Consider the following 22,407-nt stretch of genomic DNA (forward strand, 5'->3'; position numbering starts at 1 on the left):
AGAGCCTCTAGCCAGTTCGTGGTCATTCCCTTTGAATATCCCCGTCTTGGTTTGAAGCCTCACTTCAAAATGTCATCTGTGTGGCATCTTCCCACTTTGTGAAAACAAAATTCTTCTCACGCGAGCTTTGGTGATCAATGTATAATTTATTAAAGCTTTTAAAAGGGGGATGGAAAAGTCACAATATCCTACTGAAAGCATATCATACATTAAAAAGCAAAACAAAATTGTGCTGGACGTGCCTCTCCTTCTGGGCCTGTCATCTCAGCATCCTACCCCACGCCAGCCTCTTGGGGGCTCTCCCCAGCGTCTCCCAATCTCCCCAGAGCTCTCTAGCTTCCTCGCCTGGAATTCGTGCAGCAAACAAAGATCCCTGCGGTTATCAGGACTTCTCTTCCTTAGAAGGCAGTGGGGGGCTTTAAGGAACAATTGTGCCCTGTCATACAGATATTTGTATATTCAGAGAGAAAAATCTGCACAATTATGTAACACATTGTTCTCGCCGGGGGTGGGATCCCGGAGTACTTGTGCTTTTTCATTGTTTTCTTCTCTACCGTTTGACTATTTTATGAAGCGTATGTTCTGCTTTTTTCCATTTTAAGTATACAAGTAATGGAAAAGCCCATTCTCACTTTTAAAAATTCATCTAATCCACGTAAAGCAACAGGCTGCCCTGAAATTCCTGCCGCCCCCCTAACTCCCCTCCCCAGAGGTAAACGCTGGTATTTTTAGATCGCAGTCTTTCCAGACTCTTCCAACATGTTTGTATACACACACACGTCAAGAGGCGTAGAGCTCTCTCTTTAGGAATCTATTTATATAAATGTGATCATATTGTTCTTATTTTTCATCACTTTTTTTTTTTTTTAACCAAACAGTACGGGTGGAAGATCTTTCCCTGTCAGTACATCCAGACACCTCTCGTTCTCTGCTCTGCGCCGTGGGACACGGCGGCACGCGCTTCTGACGGAGTTTGCTTCATCGTTTTGCTGTTGAAGGACATTTAGGCTGTTTCCAGTTTTCCGCTATTACAAACAATGCCTTGATAAACAGCCCCGCGCGCTTCTCTTTATGCTCGTGTACGGGCGTTTTTTCTCGGCTGGATAATGAGTCGCGGAATTGCTAGGTTGAAGGGCATGTGCGCTTTTAATTTTAAGAGATGCTGCGGAATTACTTTTACAACCAGAAAAGGGCAGTAACAATCAAGAACAAGAGGCAGAATGGCCCTCATCCCCATTCCCTGCCTCCCCAGCAGAACACTAAGTAAATCGGTGCTAACGCGGCACACGGGCCCCTTTCCCTCCCGACTCTCCGCAGCCCACCCCACCGCTCCCCTCTCCCCGCTGCAGGTTCAGCCCTTACGAGTGGTATGATGCTCATCCCTGCAACCCCGGCTCCGAGGTGGTAGAAAACAACTTCACTCTGCTCAACAGCTTCTGGTTCGGGATGGGGTCCTTGATGCAGCAAGGTAGGTGCCCTCTCTCCCCGGGGCTCTCCTCTCCAGGGGTGGGGGTGCCTCCTCTCCGGAGTCAGCAAAGCCCGCCCAGCCTCCAGGGCAGCCTCAGACCTGCTGAGCTGCCAGCAGGTTGGAGACCCCTGGAGACTTGGGGGTGTACACTTGTCCCAGGTCCCCGTCCTCCCCCCCGTCCTGTGGCCGGACTGGCTTGGGGTCTGAGGCTAAAGCCACCTCCCCCGTGACATGCCGGGCTCAGCCCTAACCTCTCCTCCTCCAGCTGCGGCGGACATCCAGCATCCTGCTTGCTGGGGCCAACCCCACTGATGGCCCCATCACCTTAGACACTGGCTGGGTCCAGTTGAGCAGAGGATGGGGGAGATTGGAGGCAGGGAGGCTGGGTAGGAAGCCATTGCAGAAATGAGAGGATGAGACTTGAACCAGGATTGTGGCCATGGGGGTAAAGGACAGAGATGGACTCCAAGAACTTGATGTAGCAGGGACAGGACTCGGTGACCACCTGGCCATGGGGTGCCTGGGAGTGAGGTGGGGATATCACCTGAGTGCATCAGGGATGGTATGCACAGAAGGACAGCGTTTTCTGACGTCCTCTAGAGGGAGGGCTGGTATATTGCCCCAGACCCTGGCCTGGTGGCCTACCCTTTGGCCAGCTCCGCAGCTGCTCAAATGTCTCAGAGAGCAGAGCACCCGCACTGGCTGCAGAAACACCATGAGCCGAAGGGCAGGTGCCAGGAGAGGAGCCTTCCTCCCTGAGGAAACCCCCCCCCCAAGCCTTGCTGGGCAGGAGCCACGAGCTCATTGTTTCTGCCTGTCACGTCACATGTCCAGAGCCTCTTAACTCCAGGAATGGGATAGGAGGATGGGGGTCGAACCAAAGTCTCTGCCTATATTAGGATCCCACTAAGGAACAGTGGGTGACAAGGGGGCAAGGAGGGGAAGGAGATCCAAGGGGCCAAGAATTCCTGTCCCTCACTCACCTGCATGTGTTCTCAAGGCCCAGGCCAAACCCTGGCCCTCAGTAGACATCCGTCAGCAAAGGCCAAATGAACGCTATTATCCCAGCGTGTCCCTGGGCTGGGCGCTGGAATGAAGGAGGAAGAGGAGAGAGAAATCTGCCCCCAACTCCCCAGCTCGAGCGATCTCCCAGCCATGACAGAGGCCAGCCCAGGGGCCTGGGTAGCCATCCAGCCGAGCCTGGCCCAGTCCACCAGGCCAACAAGTCCTTCTCTTCTTTGGGGGCAGCTCTAGCCCTAGTCCAATCTGGGGGTGGGGGGAGCAGGTGGGTGAGGCTGCGTGTGGCGGGGTGGGGAGGGGAGCCTGAGGAGCCTCAGTGGTCCCCAGAGCTGGGAAGCGACAGGCGGCTTTCCACGAGAAAGTCTCTTCCTGTCCCCACTACTGATGAGTGTCCTGAAGCCTCATCTGCTTCTTTGTCCATTATCCTTTCTCGGTGACAGTTGGGAAAGACTTGGCGGCCCCCCAGTGCAGTAATCACTTCTCCTCGCCCTCCCCCCGGCGCTATTCAAAGCCCCAGCCCCTGATGTATTCCCCTACAAGGTTTTGATTAGGAGGGAGAAAAATAGTTATGTATTTGAAAAACTCTCCTTTGAGTGATTTCATGGAGGAAAAAAAAATCATCCATATCAAAGCAGACACTTTTCAGACGGCAGGTCCAAATATTCTGGAAAGTTCAGGAGTCACTTGCTATTTAAATCTCTTGAAAGCCGCCTAGTTAATTACTTCAGTTAGAAGGTTTCATCTGAATTGTGCTCCACACCCAAGGTCGGGGAGGAAGAGTGATCTATTTCGGCAACGAGCTTCAAAAATGTTGATTTTTCTCCTCCTGCAAAGCACCAGCAGACAATCTGTGTTTGTACCGCCCGTATTTGCAACACACTTTCTGCAATGACATCGCCGCAGCCTCACGGTATTCGGGGGAGGCTGGGACAGAGCAAGGATGAGTCTCCGGGCTTTGCCGGGTCCCAGACAGGGGAAGTGTCTGGCACAATCACAGAGTCGGGAGCGGGAGTCAGTGCAGAGCCCTGGGGTTTCTACTCCCAGGTGTTCCAAACCAGAGACGACAGGGGCTGACGAGCCTGAGAAACGTGCGCGGGCGTGTGGTTTTAGAGCAGTGGTTCTGAAATTCCAGGCTGCACCAGAACCACCTGGAGGGCTTCCCAAACCCAGATTGCTGGCCCCACCCCTCAGTAGGGCCAGGGAAGGGGGCTGAGAATGTGTGTCGCTAACACGCTCCCAGAGGTTGCTGCTGCCGCTGCTGGTCCGGGGGTACACTGAGAACCTCTGCTGAGCTGATACTAGATTACCAGTGGGGTCTGTGACGCAGAGGGGGCTGAGCAGCCCTAGACTGTGTCAGGGCCCACCTGCCTTCTCTGTTCTCCCAGGGTCTGAACTCATGCCCAAAGCCCTGTCCACGCGCATCATCGGGGGCATCTGGTGGTTCTTCACGCTCATCATCATCTCCTCCTACACGGCCAACCTGGCTGCCTTTCTCACCGTGGAGCGCATGGAATCGCCCATCGACTCTGCTGATGACCTGGCCAAGCAAACCAAAATCGAGTACGGGGCTGTCAAGGACGGGGCCACCATGACCTTCTTCAAGGTGAGACCCTCTCCCTCTCTTGCAGTGCCACGAGCTGACCCTCCCACACCCTTCGGGGTCCGCCCCTAACTTCACAGCATCAATGGGCCAGGAATCCCCAGGGCTCAGGCCATCCCTTCCTGTTTGAGACCAGCTTCGATGAGGCTATGGCCTCCAGAGTTGGTCCCAGCACAGGTCCTACACATCTTCATACCTGGGACAAGCAGGGTAAATGTGCTGTTTTCTTCAATCCTCAGAGAAGGACAGGGGGAAGGATGAGGCTGGAAAAGGGGGAAGGAGAAGCGTGGCCCAGACGCACAAACAGGTGTGGGGGCCAGTGGGCTCCCTGGCCTTGGCTTAAGGTCTCCGTGGCGTCCATGTCTCAAGAGCCTGGCCTGCCCTTGGCCGTGAACTCTCCACCACTGAGAGGGCAGCAGGGGGCACATCCTTCAAGGAAGGGAGGAGGTTCAGACTTGAAAAAGCGTGTGTAAAGGTTATATGTGTCTGGGCATGGAGGTTATACGTGTGTCTGTCTGCCTGAATGTGCCCGTGGGTGTATCCAGACAGGTGAGCGTGGGGGGATGGGCGTCCCTGGGTGTCGTAGCCCCTGCAACTGTATGTGTAATGGCTTGTGTGTGTGTGTGATGGCCCCTGCGTGCATGTGTCTGCATGTGCGTGTAATGGTGCGTGCATGTGTGTGTGTGTGTGTGCTCGTGCAAGCGTGCCTGCTCGTGCCTGTCCCCAGGCTGCGGCCCAGCCCTTTGTGCCAGAGCATCTCTCATGCATTACACATGAGCCCATCTCGAAGCAGGGCTCCCGATCCAAGGGAAGTGGCATAAATAAGCCTGATGCAGGCTCGTTGCCGCAGATCGCACGCCCTTGCCTCCCTCCCCGCTAAGATGCTCAGATTGGCTTCCAAGAGCCTAGTTCCAGCTCCCCACCGAGCCGCTGTCCTCAGCATCAAGCAGCACCTCCGGCAGCCTGCTCCGCCCTCACGCACCTTCCCTGCAAACGGTGCAGCGAGGAGAGCAGAGGAGGGACCCAGATGCTGTCACCCAGCTGGGATGCTGGGGCACGGGGCCATGCTCACAAGGGCTCCTGGCCAGAAACAGCCACTGCGCATCACCCTGCGGAACTGACCCCGCTTTCCTGCTCTCCTGACCACCAGTTAATTCCCCTGGACGCCTGGCTGCATTGTCTCCTGCTTGAATTCAAGTGATGCTCTTGGAGCCCAGGCTCCCTTTCACTGACAGCGGCAATGGGACCGCTTTGCAGGCAGAGAGGAGCTGGAATGGGGGGATATGAACCCCACCTCAGATCATGAGTCAGAAGCACAGCACCCACCCGGAAGCTCCATGGACAAGCTTCCTTCCTCCGCACCCTACCAGCGCCCCCCACCTTCCATAGCTGGACTTCCCAGTCACACCTCCCCCCTACCACCCCCCGCCGCCGTGAGGGGGTAGCCTCCTCATTATCACTTTCAAGTTAGAGCTGGAAGGAAACCTGAGTTTCATCTGGAAAAACAGAGAGGGTGGGTGGTTTGCCCGTGAGCACAGAGCAGATCAGTGCTGGAAGCACGACGCAAGGTCACGTAATTCTGTGTGCACACGCAGCACCCTGCCCCACGCTCACGCCAGGGTCTCCCACAGGGATAGTCCTCCCCGCTGCCTGTAAGGGGATGTGGCACTAGGGTAGAACAGGGATCAGCTTCCGGTGTAGAGACATTGGCCAGGTCGGCGGTAGTAGTAACATTTGTCGAGCACTTACCCGGTGCCGGCCACGTTCGGGCACTTGACCCGCGTTCACGCATGTCGCCCTCACAGCAACCCCAGGCTGTAGAGACCATTATTATCATTCGTCTCCATCTGACTCCCCAAGAAGGTAGGCTCCAAAGTGACCCGAGTTCACACGGACTCGCCTGCGAATGACAGCTAGTGAAATGCAGAGCTGGGATTTGAACCCCGGCGGTCTGACACCGGCGTCCGCACTTTCTGTCCCTGTGTGCCTGCGGCTTCTGGAAGGAGCCAGCCACAGTCTGGGAGTTGGTGGGGGAAGAGCCAGGCCACAGCCAGTAGCCTCGGCCCAAACGGTCCTGCAGCATCAGGCGTAGCTGCTCGCAGGATACACGTCGAGTGGCCGCCTTCGCTGAATGAAGGGATGGAATAAAGGGGTGGCAGGAGCCAACTGGAGCAGATGCAGGAGACGTGCTAAGGACAGGTGGCGCCCCGAGCATCCTGGAGGGCGGGGCAGGGAACTTCATTTCTGTGGTTAGCGGGTGTTCCTGGTTAGACTGCAGCCCCTCGGGCAGAGCCCGTTGGCTGAGGGGAAAACTGAAGGGAGAGAACCCACTCCTGTCCAGAGGCGGCAGCAGGAAGCAGGATGTCAGGCTCTGGGCGGCGGGGGTGGGGGGCGCCAGAACCCACGCCCCCACCCCGCAGCCTGGGAGACACACAGCTTCAGGCGCCCCGGTGTTCCAAAGGAAATTTCATTTGGAGAGTTGTCGGGGAGCAGCAGACATCACAAACAGCGTTTCCCGTGCTGTCCTCCCTCCGTCTGGGAAGATAAAAATTAATTAGGAGATGAAAAAGGAAGTCTTTGAAAGCACTGTTTGGCTGTAAAAATATGTAGGCAAAATGTAAAGGAGAACATTGGGGAAGCGTGTTCATTGGGCAGCTTTGAAGGGAGAGGCTGCTGGAAGACGGCTTCTCCAAGGATTTCGCCCCCTTCAGTGTTGCAGTTGGGGGGGGTGCATCATGGCGGAAGGGACTGTGGGTGAGGGACCACTGCTCAGGGAAGAGACCAGAACTGGGGCCCAAGAATCCCAGGCTCCCCGGGGCTCCAGCATCGTCAAGCCCCCCACCCCCTTGCACAGCCTTGTCCGGCCCTAGCCACGGAGCCTGGAAAGTGCCTGGAGAGACCTTCCGGTCCAACGCCCCATCCTCCAGTTGCTCAGGAGACACTTCCCTGAGCTGGAAGGCTCACCCCATCTCAGTTCCAGTTTCTCCTGACCCATCTGCTGGCCGGTCTAGACTCAGAGCCCTGCCGTCAAGCAGAAGCAGGGCCCCCAAGATGCAGGGGCCGGGCACGATTCAGTCCCATGCAGCCTGGCGCGGCCAGGTCCCACCAGTCTTGAAAGTCAGACAGACCCGGACTTGAGTCTTGGGTGTGGGCTCTGCTGGGTGACCTGGGGTAAGTCCCTTTATTTCTCCGAGCCTCAATTTGTTCACCTGGATGCCACAGACACGGATTCCCGCCACGCGGCAGTGAGCGAGAGGACGCCGCGCGCTAGTGACGTACGGTGCTTAGCGCAGCGCACGGCACACGAGCACTCAAGTCAGACGCGCCTCCAGCTGGCGGACCCAGAAGACTCGGAAGCAGGCTGGACCCTTTTCTCCTTTTGCCCTATAGTCCCCGAAGGACTTAGCTAGAGCACTTTGGAGAGAGAGCAGCCAGTAGACACCTGGAGAATCTCCCTTCCTCCAAGTCCTTCCAGATGGGGGACCGTGGGCTCTGTGAAGGACCTCAGTGCCTCCCACTGGATGGCTGCCTCTGCACAGAGCTGAGAATTTGGGAGGAGCCCCGAGATCCCCAGAATGGAAGAGACCAAGGGAGGGCAGGCAGAGGAACATGGACAGGTGCAGGGCTGGGCCAGTGGTGAGGGGAAGTGACCGAACCCTCGAGTGACTGAAGACCGCTCTGTGCCTTTCTATGGAATGGGTCTGATAATAGTACCCACCTCGCAGAGTTCTTGAGACAAGGAAGTGGGATAATTCACGTGAACGGCTTAACAGAGTAACAGCCTAGCGCCTGACACGGAGCACACACTGTAAGAAGTGTTAGCCGTTCTCATTGTTTGTTGTTGAAAGTGGTGCTACCCAGGCCTGCTCAGCCCCCAGACACGGTTTTGGGGACCAGACATTGCTTACATTTTCTTACGTGAGTTGCCAGCATTTTAAAATTGAGAGATTTTTGCATTTAAAAAATTCACATTTCCAGCTTCTTGAAAATGTGAAGGATCTGGCATCACGGAGCTGCTCTCCCGCTGAGCAACAGTTGTGGGAGCCAAGAGGCAACAGCTTTCCCAGTCTCTCAGAATTCCACTCAGCGTTCTCTCCTTCCATATTTACAGTGCCCGCCCCGGCCCCTGACAGCACGAGGGTTTTCTACCCCAGGCATTGTGTCATTTAATTTCTGTAGAAACTCAGCACCGTAGAAATGATTATCCCGTTTCCAAATGAGAAAACAGAGAGAAATAACGATGTCAGCCACTAGTCCAGCACTTCCTAGGGACCGAGCTCTGTGCTCAGCTAACTCCCATTTTACAGATGTGGAAAATGAGGCTCAGAGATGTGACGTCACTGTCCTGTGGCCGCAGAAGGAGCTGGCCTTTGAACCCAGGTTGGCGTGACACCAGAGTCCCAAGCAGCAGAGCTGACCCCTCCGGCTGCCTCTATCCCTAGCCTGCAGCCCTCACCTCCAGGCTCCCCTGCAGGAGCCAGCCTGCAGCCCCTCCCCAGCCCTGCACACACGCACACAAGCCTCAGGGGGCACGTGCCAACAGCAGCTGGACTGGAGGGTCAGCGGGTCTGTCCTGGCATCATGGGCTGCGGTGGCACGCAGAGGCAGCCGGCTCAGGGAGGCTGCCTGGTCCCCACGGAAATAATCCCAGAGACATGATTAACTGCTCGAGTGTGGGGATCTGATAAGGCCGAAGCCTCCACACCCAGGGATAAGCAAGCCAATTAATTTGAGGAAAGGTCTCCTTTCCACCATGGAAAATACCCAAGGTCTCGCATGGAATCACATTGCCACTGCCTCTCTGCACACGTTCCCCGGGATTCAGCTCCCTTTGAAATTGTTATATATTTATATATATACCTATATACATTTTTCTTGTACAGAAATGTTAAATTCTCAAGATTAAGTATCTTCAGTCGGGGAAAATCAATTTACTTCTTTGAGGAGGCTGGAATTGAAAGTCGTGAGCCTGAAACTTACTTTCTTGCCAATTTTACTGATAAAAAAAGCCTCTCCGTCCTGGCACGTAGCCCTGTATTGGCTGCTTCAAGCGATTCCATTAATTGATTTGGGTGACTGGCCCTGAAGCAATGCTTATTAAGGTTGCCACGGGAGCCGGGACAGGCAGGATGACCTGGGAGCCAAGGATCTGTGGGACTCCGTTCCCCAGGGTGGTGATCATAGCTCAGGCCAGTGACAGGAACTCAGGCCTCTGGTGACCAGGCCCAGGAGATGGGAGAGGGACCCGAGACTCCAGTAGGGGCCCTGGCTCTATCCCTCCCTGCCTCAGACCAGCTCTGCTAGAGGGGAGCTTTTTGGGGATGTGTCCTGGCATCACAACATCACTGGAAGACGGGAGAGAACTTAAAGGGAAGCAGAGACCATGAGTGGATGTGGTTGAGCATGGGAGCCCCAAGATACAGAACAAGCCCAGTTGGTGGCCATTCTAGGGATACGGATTTCAGAGCTACCCGCCTAAAGTTGGTGGAGATGTGAATTTGTTGACACTGGAGCTAGGAGAGCAGAACCACTTGAAATCAGCATCACAGCCAGCTTCACGCTCTTCTCTCAACTGGCCCGAGCTCTCTGGGGTCCTTCCATCTCCCTCATTGCATTCCTTTACCTGCTGGCTTTTATGTGTCTTCCTCAAAGCCTTCAGCCTCAACAGCCCCCCGACCCCCAAAAGAAATTTCTGTCTCCATTTGTGGTGGAGTGTTAGTGGAAAGAACATATGTTTCAGTATCGGAACTCTGTTTCTGCTCGACATGCCTGTGTAAAGGAGGAATGGGGTGTTGGGAGAGGATACAGGGAGGAGTTTGCAGAAAGAAGAGGAGTTCACATCCTTTTCTAAGACAGAAGAAGTGGGGCAGGGTTTCCTGAGTGGTTCATTGTCAAGTTACTTTTGCCAGTGTTTGAGATTTACTTGTGGATGACTGGCTTCATGGGAGAGGGAGTGGGTAAGATGGGTGAGGTGGACAAGTGGATGGATGGGTGGGTGATGGATAGATGGGTAGGAGAACAGATAGATGAGTGGTTGAATACATAGATGAGTGGATGGATAAATAAGTAAAAGGCTAGGTGGATAGTTGTATAGTTGAATCAATTAGTACATAGGTAGTATATGGGTGAGAACATGAACATGATGGATGAGAGGATGTATGTATGTATGTATGGATGGATGGATGGATGGATGGATGGATGGACAAGTGAAAGGCTAGGTGGACAGTTGAGTGGTTAGTTGAATGAATTAGTGTGTAAGTAGTATGTGGGTGAGAACATGAACATAAAGAATAAAAAGGTGGATGGATGGATGGATGGATGGATGGATGGATGGATGGATGGATGGATGGATGGAAGGAAGGATATTTGCTTGGATAGAAGCAGGAGCAGGATAGAAGCTTGGATAGAAGCTTCCTACCACAGTGAATCTGGGCAGGAACAGTCACAGAGTGAGAAAGGTCCTGAGGGATAAAAGGAGCCAGAGAAGGAGAGTCTGGATGGATGCGTGGGTGGGTGGGTGGATGGATGGATGGATGGATGGATGGATGGATGGATGGACGGACGGGTGGGTGGATGGATGGATGAATGGATGGTTGGATGGACAAGTGAAAGGCTAGGTGGACAGTTGAGTGGTTAGTTGAATGAATTAGTGTGTAAGTAGTATGTGGGTGAGAACATGAACATAATGAATAAAAAGGTGGATGGATGGATGGATATTTGCTTGGATAGAAGCAGGAGCAGGATAGAAGCTTGGATAGAAGCTTCCTACCACAGTGAATCTGGGCAGGAACAGTCACAGAGTGAGAAAAGTCCTGAGGGATAAAAGGAGCCAGAGAAGGAGAGTCTGGATGGATGCGTGGGTGGGTGGATGGATGGATGGATGGATGGATAAATAAGTAAAAGGCTAGGTGGATAGTTGAGTAGTTAGTTGAATGAATTAATGTGTAGGTAATATGTGGGTGAGAACATGAACATGATGAATGAGGGGATGGATGGATGGATGGGTGGATGGATGGATGGTTGGTTGGATGCATGCATTAGGACGCGTAAGGGGAGCCCTGATGGTATCATCAATCGCCGGTTCCCATTGGAGAATTTAGAAGGCAGGAGAGACCGGGGTGGAAAAGAGCTGAGGTGCTGGAGCCCCTGATGGGGTAACAGTACTGAGTTATAGTGACCACGAGGGCCGAGTATCTGAGGAGCATGCGTCCCTGGCACCAGCGAGGATTGGACTTGGTTGATCTGATTAGAGGAATCATTGGAACTGATTATCTGAAAAAACAATTATTTAGGGCACAGAAGTAGCCTGTGCGTGTACGTGGGTAAGAGTAGTTACCTCTCGCTGCACAGGGAATTACCTGAAACTTAGTGTCTTCAAGCAACAGCAGTATAAGCTCACTGGGGCGGGAAGGACCACAGCTTAGCTGGGTCTCTGCACAGGGTCTGGGACAGGGGGCAGTCAAGGTATTGGCTAAGGCTGGAGTCATTTCAAGGCTCTGCTTCCAAGCTCGCTCACGTGGCTGTTGGTGGCATTCAGTTCCTCCTGCGTGGTTGGACTGAGGGCTTCAGTTCTCTGCTCACTGTTGGCTGGAGGCTGCCCTCTCTGTTCCGGGCCACGTGGGCCTCTCCACAGGGCAACTCACGGCATGGCAGCCGGCTGCCATCAGAGCAGCCAGTGAGAAGAGCCAGAGAGAGTCTGAGCAAGAGTGTCAGTCTCCTGTAATCTAATCTCAGAAGTGACATCCGATCCCCCCTGGGGGGCATTTCAAAGCAAGTCGCCAGTCCAGCCCACATGCAAGGGAAGGGGATTGCACGGGGGCGTGAGCACCAGAGACAGGGATCGTTGGAACAGGAGGGAAGCTTGGATAGAAGCTGCCTACCACAGTGACCCTGATCGGGAACAGGCACAGAGTGAGAAAGGCCCTGAGGGGTCAAAGGAGCCAGAGAAGGAGAGTCTGGACATCAGAAATTATCTAGAAAATGTGTGAGGCGTCAGAAAAGCTGGAAATCAGGAATGTTTTTAAGGGCAAGCGTAGCTAGTAGGAGAGTGTATCTGGGGCCAGAGGAGGAGCTGGGGGGGAAGAGGAGCTGGCAAGAGGGCATAGCTGGTGAGCAGGGGTTTAAAAAGAGCTGAAGAGGCAAGAGTAACGGGCGGTGGAGTAGTTGCACATGGGCCTGGCAGAAAGGAGCCTGGCTGAGGACAGGCACGAGCTGGAAGCGCGTGAGCCCTTCCAGGCCTTCGGCTCTGAGGCAGATAAATTTGCAGGTGGTACGGTAGCTACTTGTCTATGAAGGTGCCCCCAGGCCCAGAGGAGGCGTGACTGGCCCTTGATGGATTCTGGGTTCTGATAAAACTCCAAGTGGGGTCTTGCCTGTCGCTTCAGGGCTCCCTGCTCCCCCAGGCATGCTTGGGTCTCCGGGAGCCAGTTTTGGAGAGGACGACCCTTGCCAGAGCTGGGAAGCCCCTGGAGAACACTAGATACGCTTTCCTCCCAGCCCCGTCCCCGTTGCCCGGACTGCTGGTAGATCCGCTTCTTCCCCGTCCCCTCCCCATCCCCCAGCCCTGCGCCAGCCGGTGCAAGCACACCCATGCCGTCACGCACACCGGAGCTGGGCCGGGTGCCAGTCAGACAGGCTGACATCACAGACAGGCCCAGCTAGACTTGGAAGCAGCCGGGTACAGTGGGGCCTGCAGAGCCACCTGTTCCCCTGGGATCCGTGGGGCAGGGCCATGCCCTGCTGGGAGCAGGTAGCTGACCGGCCACCATTTCCCGAGAAACCTCATGAATGCCATGCACCCCGGTCTGCCCATTCTCCTCAGGCAGCAGGGGACATTCAACCTCGACCCCCTCTCCTGGCCCAGCGCCTTCTCCGAGCCTCCCCAGCCAGGCAGGACAAGCCCCGCAGCCCACCCACCGGGCCTCGTCTTAGGGATGTTAGTTCTGCTCAGACAGCAGCGTCCAGCCCGGGACGCTCTGGGGACAATCACAGTAAGAAGATAAGGGGCCTGCCGACCACGTGCTCCGACAGCCCCCCACTTCTCGCCCCGCTCCTTAGTGGAGTCCAATAGACAGAAACCCTCGTCTTCCCGCGGAACACAGTGCACAGTGGGGCCCAGAACCCACCAAGCTTTGCTCTCATCGGCATCCACCTCTCCCTCTCGATGCTCAGAGTCTTCTGTGAGGCAGTGCAGCTAAGTGGTTGGGAACATGGGCTCTAGAGCCAGATGGCCGGGGTCGGGAGCCCAACCTTGCTACTTAGTGTCCGAGTAACCTCGGACAAGGGACCTAGCCATGGCTCCAGTTTCTATAAAATGAGGCTAAGGGAGGTACCCCCCTCCTATGATTGTTGAAAAATCAGTGAGTTAATGCAGATAAAGCTCTTAGAACAGGGCAGGCACATGGAAACCTTTAATAAATGTTAGAGAAAGAAAATGTATTTTTTAAAAAAAATCAGTCTGAAAACCACCGTGCCTCGGCAAAGAGCCAGGGGTTTCTAGGTAGGGGGGCCTGAGTCTGAATCCTGGCTTCATCCCTTACCACCTGTGTGTTTTGGGACCTCTCCTGCCAGGGGCTCAGTTTCCCCAGCTGAGCAAGTGGTGGCCTTCCCTCCCTCGGAGGGTTATAAACAGAGTTCAGGGACCAGAGGCCTGTTAAGTGGGGTGCAGGGTGCTTGGCCCCTGTGTGCTCAGTAACTGTGTGCATCACCCCCCCCATGGTGGCCCAGAAATCCAAGATCTCCACCTTTGAGAAGATGTGGGCCTTCATGAGCAGCAAGCCGTCGGCGCTGGTGAAGAACAACGAGGAGGGTATCCAGAGGACCCTGACGGCAGACTACGCTCTGCTCATGGAGTCCACGACCATCGAGTACGTCACTCAGAGGAACTGCAACCTCACCCAGATCGGGGGCCTCATCGACTCCAAGGGCTACGGCATTGGCACGCCCATGGGTGAGCAAGGGGCGGTGGGCGGGTGGGGGGATTGGGGGACAGAGGATGGTCGGGGCCCCCATAGCCACTCGTGCACACCGTCTCCTGCTCCCTTTCCCAGCTCATCCCATTGAGCCTCAAAAGGTGACATCTCTTCAACCCAGAGACAGAGGAGTAGAGTCACAACCTGGCGAGGTCAGCCTGCGCCTAAGCAGAGGAGAGCTGGGGCCAACGCAGAGGTGGGGGGTCAGTTCAGAGGTCACGCCTGCTCTCTCTGACCTCACCGCTGTTGATGCGGCCCCGATACATGGGACCTTCCAGGGGCCAATGGAGACAGGGACTCCTTGGCAAGACTCCCCACCCCAAATCAGGAGCTTGCTCCCACCCACACACCATAGAAAGATTCAAAGAGGGGCCTTTAGGAGCTTATGGAGAGGCTAGTGGTGGTGGCGGGCGCTGACCAGGGTGCTGGCAGGCGCACATGCGCAGGGACTGAATGCCCCTGCCAGCCGGACCCCCGCTCCCCTGCTCAGGCTCCCCGTACCGGGACAAGATCACCATCGCCATCCTGCAGCTGCAGGAGGAGGACAAGCTGCACATAATGAAGGAGAAGTGGTGGAGGGGCAGCGGGTGTCCCGAGGAGGAGAACAAGGAGGCCAGTGCCCTGGGTATCCAGAAGATCGGGGGCATCTTCATCGTCCTGGCCGCCGGGCTGGTCCTCTCCGTGCTGGTGGCTGTGGGCGAGTTTGTGTACAAGCTCCGCAAAACAGCAGAGCGAGAGCAGGTAAGCCTCAAGAACGGGGGCCGCGCGGGGAAGGGAGGGAGTGGGAAGCACGGGGTGTGAGCTGGGTTCACACCTCCCAGGCACGGCTGGTGTCTCAGCTCACCCTGCCTCTACCCCAGCAGGAGGCCTGCTGGCCCCACCTCTGCTCTGACTCTGAGCACACATTCCTAGCACTGTGGCTCCAGGCCAGGCCAAGCCCCCTCCTCTCCAGCTGGACCATGCAACGGCCTTCACTCTGGCCTCCCTGTCTCGTCTCCCCCATCCGCTCTCCAAACACAGGCAGCTCCCTGTTTAACACTTCATTCACACCATGTCATTCCCCTGCAGAAGACCCTCCAGGGTGATAATTGTTGAAGCTGGGTGATGGTTACATGGGGCTTCATTATACTGCTCTCTCTACTTCTGCATAGAGTTGGAAATTTCCATAATCAAAAGTTTAAAAAAGAAAGGAATGTTAAGAGGTCTGGCCCAAGCATCCAGACGGTAGAACTCTGCTCAACCCATCTGATTAATTCAAGTGTGGTTGAGCAGTGTTTCTGGGTCCTGGTAGCAAATTAGAATCACAGGGAGAGAGTTTTTTAAGTGCTAATGCCCTGGCGTCGCTCCCAGAGACTGTTTTAATTGGTCTGCGGCAGAGCCTGGCATTGGTATCTTAAGAAAGTGTACTTACAGGGTGGTTTAAACGTGCACATGAGGGCGCCCGGGTGGCTCAGTCGGTTAAGCATCTGCCTTCGGCTCAGGTCATGATCCTGAGGTCCTGTGATCAAGCCCCGCGTCAGGCTCCCTGCTCAGTGGGGAGCCTGCTTCTCCCTCTCCCTCTACCTGCCTCTGCCCTTGCTTGTGCTCTCTCTCTCTCTGTCAAATGAATAAATAAAATATTTTTTGAAAATAAAAATTTTTAAAAAATCAATGTGCATGTGAGTTGAGGGCCTCTGGGCTGGAGGGAGGCACCTCTCACGAAGTTCAAAGGGACACAGGGCCAGTGTGGAAGGAGACTGCACGTATGTCCTCCGTGGAGGGGACCGTTCAAAACAGGCACTTTCTACATCCATCAGAAATGAAATGGGGTCCTTTATAATCGGTAAGCCAGAGTCAGCAAAGTGGAAGGGGAAAGATCATTCTTGGTGTCACAGTTCTCATGGGCATGAGGAAAGGGACACGCTCCAGTCTTGCTGGGAGCAGTCCATGCATACGTTTCTGGAAAGCAGCTTTGCAGTGTGGACAGTCTTAAAAGTGGCCATACATTTTGACAGTGAATTTCTACCTTTAGAAATGCACCCAGTGGAAGTGGCCAAGGATAGATGCAGTTTCATTTGCAAGGATATTCACTGAAGTGTTCATTAACACAGGAGATTGGAGGGGAACCCCCCCCCTCGGATGTCCAATAATAAAGAAGGGCTAAAAAAATTACAGTACGTTAAAAAATAACTACATTCTTTAGGAATTCCCGTTACAATTGGAGGGAGCTCCACAATCCACCAAAAAGCATACAAGATCTGGTCCTGGCCCACTTGTCTGACTTTCCCCTTCCCACCCTCCCCTTCCTCACTCTCCTCCACACACACTGGCCTCCTCTTTAGTCCTTAATGCACCAAACACATTTCAGCCCCAGGCCTTTTGCACATGCTGTTCTGTGCCCCTGCAATGCTCTTCCTCCCCAAGCACCATATTATTGGCATGTTGTGGTCATTCAGGTTTCAGCTGAAATGCTGTCTCTCAAGTAGCCTTCCCCACCTGCCCCCACACATGATGCCCCTCTATCTCATTCCATTGCTTTATTCTCTTAATAACAGTTACCATGCTCTGAAGTGATTTATTTGTTCGCATGTTTATTTCCTGTCTCTATCACATCCTAGACCATAAGCTCTCTGAAGGCTGGGACCTATCTGCCTTTTTCACGTCTGTATGCCTGGCACATAGTAGGGCCTCAGTAAATATTTTCAGAATGAATAACAGCAGGTGAAGAGGGATGTCATTCTGTGTTTGGTGGGCAGACAAGGGGAATCTCAGAGGGAAAGCAGATAAGAGGCAGAGCCAGAATTGAGAACTCCCCGGCCCTGCACAGCCTGTGCACGGCTGCCTGGGCGCTCCGGCACCGGCCTCACTGCGTAAATGGAGCCATCCACAGCCTCCACTGCCTTCCAGACAAGCCACAGGACAGCGTCTGGCCATGGGTCTCCTAGGAGCCCCTGCTGTCAGATACCTACAGGCAAAGCTGTACTTTTGCTGTCCCTCTCCAATATACTCATAGGGGCCCAGGCCAGAAGCCACTGCTGCCCAGCTGCCCTGCAGGGACCGGCCTCCCACTTGCACATCTTGAGAAGCGTGCCGGACTGTCCCGTGTGGGAGCGTGGTGATTCTGTCCTTAGTGGAAAGCCCTTCCGGGGGAAAGGTTACCCATACATTCATCAGGTGTTTCTTAAGCCTGACTCTGGGCCAGGCCTAGTGCTGGGAGCTGGACCAACAGGGATGAAACTGGCTGGTTCCTGTCCTCAGAATCTAATGGAGAAAAGTAAGACAGGTCAGCTTCTCAAACTTTAATGTGCATGCCCACTGGAACCTCAGTTTGCTCATCTGTGAAATGGGGATAGGACAATACCACCTGCTCTATCTATCTTAGTCTCGCAACGAGAACGTAACACTCTGTAGGCTGCCTCACGAACTGGTCATCTTGAGTGGGCTGAGGGTGGGTGGCCTAAAGGTGAGAGATGGGCAGCCTTGGCGCAGCCTTGGGAGCAAGGGGAGGAGCTGGCTGGGGTTGCAAGGCCGGGCCTCACCCATGTGCCCCTTGCCCTCCTACCCCACCCCAGCGTTCCTTCTGCAGCACCGTAGCCGATGAGATCCGTTTCTCCCTTACCTGCCAGCGTCGGGTCAAGCACAAGCCGCAGCCTCCCATGATGGTCAAGACTGACGCGGTCATCAACATGCACACATTCAACGACCGCCGGCTTCCGGGCAAGGACAGCATGGCCTGCAGCACATCGTTGGCCCCCGTGTTCCCCTAGGCACAGGGGGGGTGGGGACCGAAGGCCTGGGGGCAGGGCAGAGGAAAGCAAGGAGACTGAAAGGCACCTCTCCTGTGCCCACGCTGGGCTTGGGGGCCAGAGCTGCTCCCTGCCTGCTGGGCCAGGAGCCCTCTGCCCTTACCTCCCAGGAAACCAGCAGGCCCCTAGGCCAGCTGCTTGGGCCTCACTCGCCTCTCGTTTCTCCTGTGGGTTTCTAAAGCTGCCAGCCGAGACAACCAAGGCCAAAGGAAGCACATGCCTCTCTCAGGCCAAACTCACCTGCCCCTCAACTCTCCTCAACAGTCAGAAGTTTCTACCACGGCCCTGCAGAGGCCAAAGAAAATGGGAAACAGCTCGTATGTTGCCTCTCCTTCCCCCATGGGCCCAGGCTTCCTGGGTCATGACCGTGAGATCGGAGACACAAACCTTGGGCACCTTAAGGATTGTAATGTAGCTGCCAATGGGAGCTGAAGATGGGGGATGGCCACCCCGCATGTCTTGGGCAGAAGGAAGACTCCATCCCTTAGGAGTTGCTCACATAGTCCTGGTCTCTTGAAGTTGGCACCATGTATGGCAGCCCCCATCTTGGCAAAGTTGAAGGCAGAGAGCACCGTAGAAGAAAAGAGGAGTTTGGAGTATGGGAGAGAGGAGAATGCACAAAGGCCGCCATCTTGAATTCTTATTGACGATGTCCTATTGGCTCCCATTCCTCAAGGAGGTCTCCAGGAGTGTAAAATGGGGGAGTGGTCAGAGCAGATTTTCTAGTTTCTGGCCAGAGGATAGAGGACCTCTTGAATCTTTCACAGAGGATGACCAGAGAGTTGGCCGATATTTGAAGCCAGAGGAACAGTGGATTTCATGGAAATCCCATAGGCCCTTGAGCCATTGGGTCTTATTTTGCTGGTTACTGAGCTGCTTGCTAAACCCTAGTGGCATTTGAGAGCTTGGGCTCTTTGCCATCCATTCATCAGCAATTCCCCATTCCTGGCTAGTTGACCTTGACCTCCTTCTGTCACCTTAGAAGGAGAAGAGAAAGTGAAAATCACCATCCCAACTCAAAAGAGGGATCCAGGTCCTACACGGGCTAACTTTGGGGCAGATGGGAAGGCCAGAGGGGCCCTAAAGAACTCTTGGCCTCCTGGACTTGCCAAATCTAAAGAAGCTCCCCGGAAAGGAAGGTTTCAGGGTCAGGAGATCAGAGCTTGTAGAGGTCCCAAGGATGGGGAAAGAAAAGCTGCCTCCTGGAGAATTAACCAAAGACCCCACATAGAGACACAGGCCGTCTAGGCCCCAATCTCTTGTCCAGAGCAGCTTGGACCTAGTGGGGTTTGGGGGTACAGCAAGTAGCAGATGGAGTACCAGTGAGAGCCAGACCAGATGAGCTGTGCATTCCAGCTAGGTAGGATGGATGGTCTAGAAGTCTGTGACTTTAAGATTCTAGAAAAAGAATGAGACATGGAAGGGTTAGGAGCAAAGTGTCCTTAAAGAGAGTACGATGGGACCAGCAGGGCTTGCCATGGCCAAGGGCGGAGGGCAGTCTCAGAGCAGGGGAGGGAAGGCTGGAGATTCCGGATGGGGACCCAGAAGACACTATTATCCCCCTTCCACCTCTCTCCTATTTCTGCCTGGGGAGTCTGGTTAGGGAAGAGCTACGTTTAGATCTCCAGGACCTTCTCAGCTGGGGTGAAGGATAATCTCTAGCTCCCCCAGGGACTCCCAAAGCAGGAGATCACAGTGGGCTCATGTGATAAATACCACTCCTCCTCCAAACTGTGAGCCACAGGACCACACCAGCTGGTTCCCACCCTCCCAGCAGCTCCAACAGGCTGTGTGCTGGGGAGGTGGGAGAAGAGAGCTGGACGTGCAGCGTCGCCAACACACGTGATGACAGGAGAAGCCATGCTGTCGTGAGCTTGTGTGTGGGAGTGGGAGTGCGCATACATGTGTATCTGCGTGTGTGTGTGTGTGTCTGTGTGTGCGTGAGCTCTTGGGGCTGGGGCTGAGGGACAGATTTGGACATCAAACAGAGTCCAGGGCACGCAATAATAGAACCCTTTGGGTTCTGACATGTGTGTGCACACACGTGTGTGAATCTGGGATGAGGGAGACAAATCTGGACGAGCAGCAGAGCCCTATACATGTAAAAACAGAAGAAGCCATGTCTTATGGGAGTCCTGGGGAGGAGACCTATGTATACACGCGTGCACGAGTGGGTGTGCTTATGAGTGCGTGTGTGTGCATGCACGCATGGGTGCACATTCATGCACCAATGGCAGAGGTGGAAGACAGGAGAAAACCCTCAGCATTGCCAAATGTTTAAAAGGAGAAGCCATGTCATCGAGGGGTCCACGTGTGAGCATGTGTGCACCTGTGTGTGTGGGTGTGTGTTTGCAGCGGAGAGCAGGACGGAGGACAGAACCAGACAGCTGTGCGGTACAGGGCAGTGCACGTGTGCAAGGAGCCACGTGGCACTGGAGTTTCTTGCGGAGGGCATGCTCACACGTGTGTGCAAACTCACCCATGTGTTCCAGCTCACAGCAGGAGCAGAGATGGACCATCAGGAAGGCAGGGAATCAGGCTCTGTTTGCACTTCTGTTGTAGGGAGAGCTCATTCGTCACAAGGCTTTATCGAGACAGTGTGCTTTTGTGTATGACGCTCCGTGAGCGAGTCGTGTTCTTCTGAGGCTGCACACGAACACAGGCTGATGGGGGAAGAAAGAGGTGGCGTGGGCTGGGAAGACGTTTCATCAGCGGAATGAAGAATAGTGGCTATTGGAGGCACAATTCAATTAGGGAAATCCCCCAAAATGTACTAAAATGATTTTTAGACTTCTAAAGGAGGGTGGGGTGACATGCTGCCCGAACCCCCCCCCCCACTCAAGCCTTATGTCCATGTGTGCGGCTCCTGTTCAAACTCTGGCTGGTGTCCTTGGTTTGTCTTCGAGACCAGCCCAGTGTTCAAAGTGCAGTGGAGACCGCTTCTGCCCAGGTGGGAGCCGTGTGTCTCCCCGGGTACCAAAGGTGCCAGCTGACACTACTACATTGGGGGGGGGTAAAGGGGGGAGAAGGTGTTCGCGTCGAGGCAGATCAAGAGGAACTAAAGGCAACGTCAAGCGTGCCAGCAGGTGCACACCTGAGCAGCAGAAGCTGCGAGGGGCCGCGTCCACACACGGCAGCGCCGAGGGTCGTCATGGAAACGTCAGAGTTGGTTTCGATGGAACAGAAGATGGGACTTGCCCGACCAGGTGCTGGACTGTCCTTGTCTGGCCCCACATGCCTTCCCTTAACAGAAGATTGCCCCCGCCTCCCACCCCCATCTCCCCACCAAATGCCAGTGCCTCCTCTCAGCCAGCTCAGACTGGCCAAATTGAGGGGCAGTAGTGAGGAGAGCCCCCCCCACACACACACCCCGCCAGTCACCAAGGCCCTGAGGCTTTTGGACAATGAACCTTCCTCCTCTCTCTCCCCTGGACCTGTTACTGGTCTCTCTGCTATGGACCGATTCGAAAACTCTGACCGCTTGGTCACCATTCCGCTGGCCCCACTCTGCGAGGGTCTCTCAAGAGGAATCACGCCCTCGTGGCGGATGAGCTGATTCTGAATCTCTGAAGGGTTGGAGGGCTTCTGCTCACCTCCCAGCCAAGACTGCCTCAACTACAAGAGCACATCCTGGCCCCCTCCCCAGTGCACTTGCAGACGGAAATGATGGCCCAGGATGGGGTGGGGTCCAGCGGGGTTGGATGAAGGTTCCACATGGCAAGAGGTTACTCCCCGCCCTTACACAGGAGGGGAGCAGAAGTCAGAGCTGGGCCCCATGCTCTCTGAGAACACAGGCTCCCTCCCTGCCTTCTTTTCCCGGGGGTGCGTTGTGGACGTCTGCAAGCTGCTGCTTCATCACTCAGCACGAAGCCGGGCCCTTCCCAAGCCATTCTCATCTACCTGCACAAACATCCGGAAATTGGCCAAACTCTGGCCCATGTCCGGACTGGTCCTGTGTGGACAGCCATCTGGAAGGGCCTCGTGATCCAGACAAACAGCTGGCTGGACTTAACATCTGGGATGGGCCCAGCCCTGTGGACAGATACAAGGAATGAGCCCAGTTCTGTCGACAGGTCTTGAACAGACACATCTGGAACAGTCTCCCAGGCGGGACGGACACAGCTGGAATGGGCCCAGCTGCTTGCCACAGTAGAAGGGCCCTGCCCCTTGTCCCCATGCCAGTTTGAATCAGGCTCTCATCTTTCAGTCCTGGATTTGCCCTGGAGTTAAAATTTCAGAAGTCACAAAACTGTTTTTGGTAGAAGGTTAATGTTCTGTACAATATATATATATGAATGTAAAAAGATATATATATATATGCTGTATATATATATATATATATATGCACAGTGTATATACGACCTGTAGCCCGCGTGTATACGCACCCCTCCCCGCCCATGTGTATACGCACCCCTCCCCGCACGTCTGCACACAGAGCGTACGTAACCCAGCCAGTACGGGTGGGGATCAGGTGAGGGATGGGGCGACAGCAGCCAAGTCTGGAATGGAGGCCACCTGGGGCAGGGGCCCCATGGGGATGGGGAAGGACCTGCATACATCAGA

General features: G+C 54.7%; 1 protein-coding gene across 1 annotated transcript in view; it reads left to right on the top strand.

The window, feature by feature from the left end:
- GRIK3 (glutamate ionotropic receptor kainate type subunit 3) overlaps positions 1 to 22,115 on the top strand; it is a 215,944-nt gene extending 193,829 nt beyond the window's left edge. The window contains exons 12-16 of the mRNA XM_087858285.1: positions 1,350 to 1,468; positions 3,874 to 4,091; positions 13,815 to 14,037; positions 14,550 to 14,800; positions 17,611 to 22,115. Coding sequence (XP_087714411.1) covers positions 1,350 to 1,468; positions 3,874 to 4,091; positions 13,815 to 14,037; positions 14,550 to 14,800; positions 17,611 to 17,805 — 1,006 coding nt within the window. The 3' untranslated portion in view covers positions 17,806 to 22,115. The remainder of the gene's footprint in view (positions 1 to 1,349; positions 1,469 to 3,873; positions 4,092 to 13,814; positions 14,038 to 14,549; positions 14,801 to 17,610) is intronic.
- Positions 22,116 to 22,407: the final 292 nt, after the last annotated feature.

The sequence above is a fragment of the Ursus americanus genome, chromosome 33, assembly GCF_024610735.1.
Source record: "Ursus americanus isolate L20-20 chromosome 33, mUrsAme1.1.p, whole genome shotgun sequence".
Lineage (NCBI taxonomy): Eukaryota > Metazoa > Chordata > Mammalia > Carnivora > Ursidae > Ursus > Ursus americanus.